Below are 2,379 nucleotides of genomic sequence, written 5' to 3' on the forward strand. Positions count from 1 at the left end.
TCACAGTTATTGGCGGATTAGAACTACCAGAAAGGCACTGCCTGTAGATTAGCAGCGCAAATCTCTATAGACTATGCTACCATTGATGTTGTTGTTAGGGCCCTTCAAGTCGACTACAACTCGTAACAGCCCTATAACAACAGACTACTAAAAAACCAAACACATCTGTCTTGGAAGAAGTGCAACCAAAGTGCTCCTTATAAGTAAGACTGGTGTAACTTTTTTCTCAATTTATCAACTCACTTCCTGGTTCAATGCTCCCTCAACATTTTACCTTTCTTCCTTGTTATACATTATATTAATTATATGTAGAGAACTGTAGTCTGACCTTTCTCAGCTAAAGTCCAAAAGCCTTGAGTCATGAATTGCGTGAAAAGGGAAGTGGAACCTTCTTACATATCTTATGCAGGACTCTGGACAGTCAGTCTTCAGACTCTCACATATGTTAGCAATTTTCTCTCTCCACTGATGGCCCTGTTTTCTTTGCTTGAAGGTAGAAAAAGAAAGAATGGAATAGTATGTAAATCTCTACAAGTTTATAAAACTTGTCTTCCTAAAGACAAGGGAGCAGAAAGGAGCGCTCAAAGTCCGGGTTGCAGGATACCAGAAGACAAGGAAAAGTAAAAGCAGGCGCGGACTAGTGTTTCCTGGGGGATGACTCTCCCCTAGGATAACAGAGGGGAAAGGGGGCGTGGTGCCCGCTGGCAGAGGTAAACAGAGCCAGTACGCCTGCGCAGAACCTCCCCGATCACGTGGGGGCGCTGACCGCGGCTTCAGAGATTTCCTCAGTCAGACTCCTCTAAGGGCGGGTGTACAGACATAAAACAGCCGAGTGACTACCTTTTCCCTTAGGGGGCGGGTTCCGGTAGGAGCTGAGCATTTGTTCGGGCACGCCCCCATCTCCCTCCGGTGCGGGGGGCAGTGGGCGGAGTACTGGGCCTGTGACGGCACGTCGTGGAACATGGCCCGCTATGAGGAGGGCAGCGCTGCCCCCGTGGTGGTTTTGGGCTCCTCTGGAGCTTGCAGTAAGGGATTGCAAAGAAAGGGGCCCTGTGAGCGGCGCAGATTGAAGGTGATGCTGTCGGAGCAGCTCAGCCAAGATCTGCTCAGGTAGGTTATTTGTTGTTGTTAGGTGCCATCGAGTTGAGTACGGCCCAGCGACCCTATGATCAACAGATCAGAACCTGTTCTGTCCTGTGCCACCCTAATCATCTCTAACATGCTTTAGCCCATTGCTGCAGTCACTGTGTTAATCCATCTCGCTGAGTCTTCCTCTCTTTCGCTGACCCCACCTTTCCAAGTATGATGTCCCTTTCCAAGAAATAACCTAACACTACCCAAAGTAGGTGAGAGGAAGCTTCCTCATGTTTGCCCCCAAGGAACACTCTGCCTGCACTTTCTCCAAGACATATACTTGTTAGTTTGGCTCTCTATGGGATGTTCCATTTACTTCTCCAACATCACAACTCAAAACCATCAGTTCTTCTATTATCTTTATTTGTTCAGGTCTCAGACATAGCAAGTGATTGGAAAAATCATGACCTGAATCAGGTACACCTTAGTCTTCAAACCAAGAGTTTGCTCCTCAGTAATTTGGAGAGATCCCTGACTACAGACTTGCCCACACTTTCTCTTCTGGTACCAAGGGTGTTGATTTTAGACCCAAGTAATAGGAAATTGTTGATAATTTCAATATTATTCCATCTATTATGGTACTGCTTATTGGTTCATTGGTGAGAATTTTTATTTTCTAGATGTTGAAATGTAGTTAATATTTGTTGCCATTCTGAAGAAAGGTGAATCAACATAATGTTGGAATTATGAAAATATCTTCAGCAATATTTTATATTAGTGATATTGTTTGACAATTTCCACAGTCTGTTGGATCATCTTTTTTGTGAATGGAATTAAATAAGGGTTTCTTCCATTCAGTTGGCTATGTAGCAGCCCACTAGATTTCTTGGTACAACCTGATGTGTACATTCAGGGCCACGTCTGTTTGTTGAAATATCTCTATCGATGTTTCATCAGTTCCAGGGGCCTTAGTTTTTTCCAGTTATTTCAGAGCAGATTGAACTTTTTTTTTGTTATTACCATTGCTTCTTGATCATATACTAGTTCATGAAATTTTTCTGTCCATTTCTTTTTGGTTGACTTTGTGTACTCCTTATATCTTCTTTTAATGCTTACTAGATCACTCCGTCCAAGTGGTCGTTCTCCAGATTTCTTGGTGAGCACGTCCAGGGCAGCATCTGTTAACTGAAATATGTCAATTGGTATACCATCTATTCCTGGAGCCTTATTTTTTGCCATTTCTTTCAAAGCAGCCTGAACTTCTTTCATCACCATAGGCTCTTGCTCATATGTTGTTTCATGAAA

General features: G+C 43.5%; 1 protein-coding gene across 1 annotated transcript in view; it reads left to right on the plus strand.

Annotated features, from left to right (window-relative positions):
* Nucleotides 1-961: 961 nt before the first annotated feature.
* Nucleotides 962-2,379, plus strand: part of BTBD8 (BTB (POZ) domain containing 8) — a 105,894-nt gene continuing 104,476 nt past the window's right edge. The window contains 1 exon segment of the mRNA XM_006882476.1: nt 962-1,110. Coding sequence (XP_006882538.1) covers nt 962-1,110 — 149 coding nt within the window.

Source organism: Elephantulus edwardii, unplaced genomic scaffold, assembly GCF_000299155.1.
Source record: "Elephantulus edwardii isolate Elephantulus edwardi_28Jun2011 unplaced genomic scaffold, EleEdw1.0 scaffold00020, whole genome shotgun sequence".
NCBI lineage: Eukaryota > Metazoa > Chordata > Mammalia > Macroscelidea > Macroscelididae > Elephantulus > Elephantulus edwardii.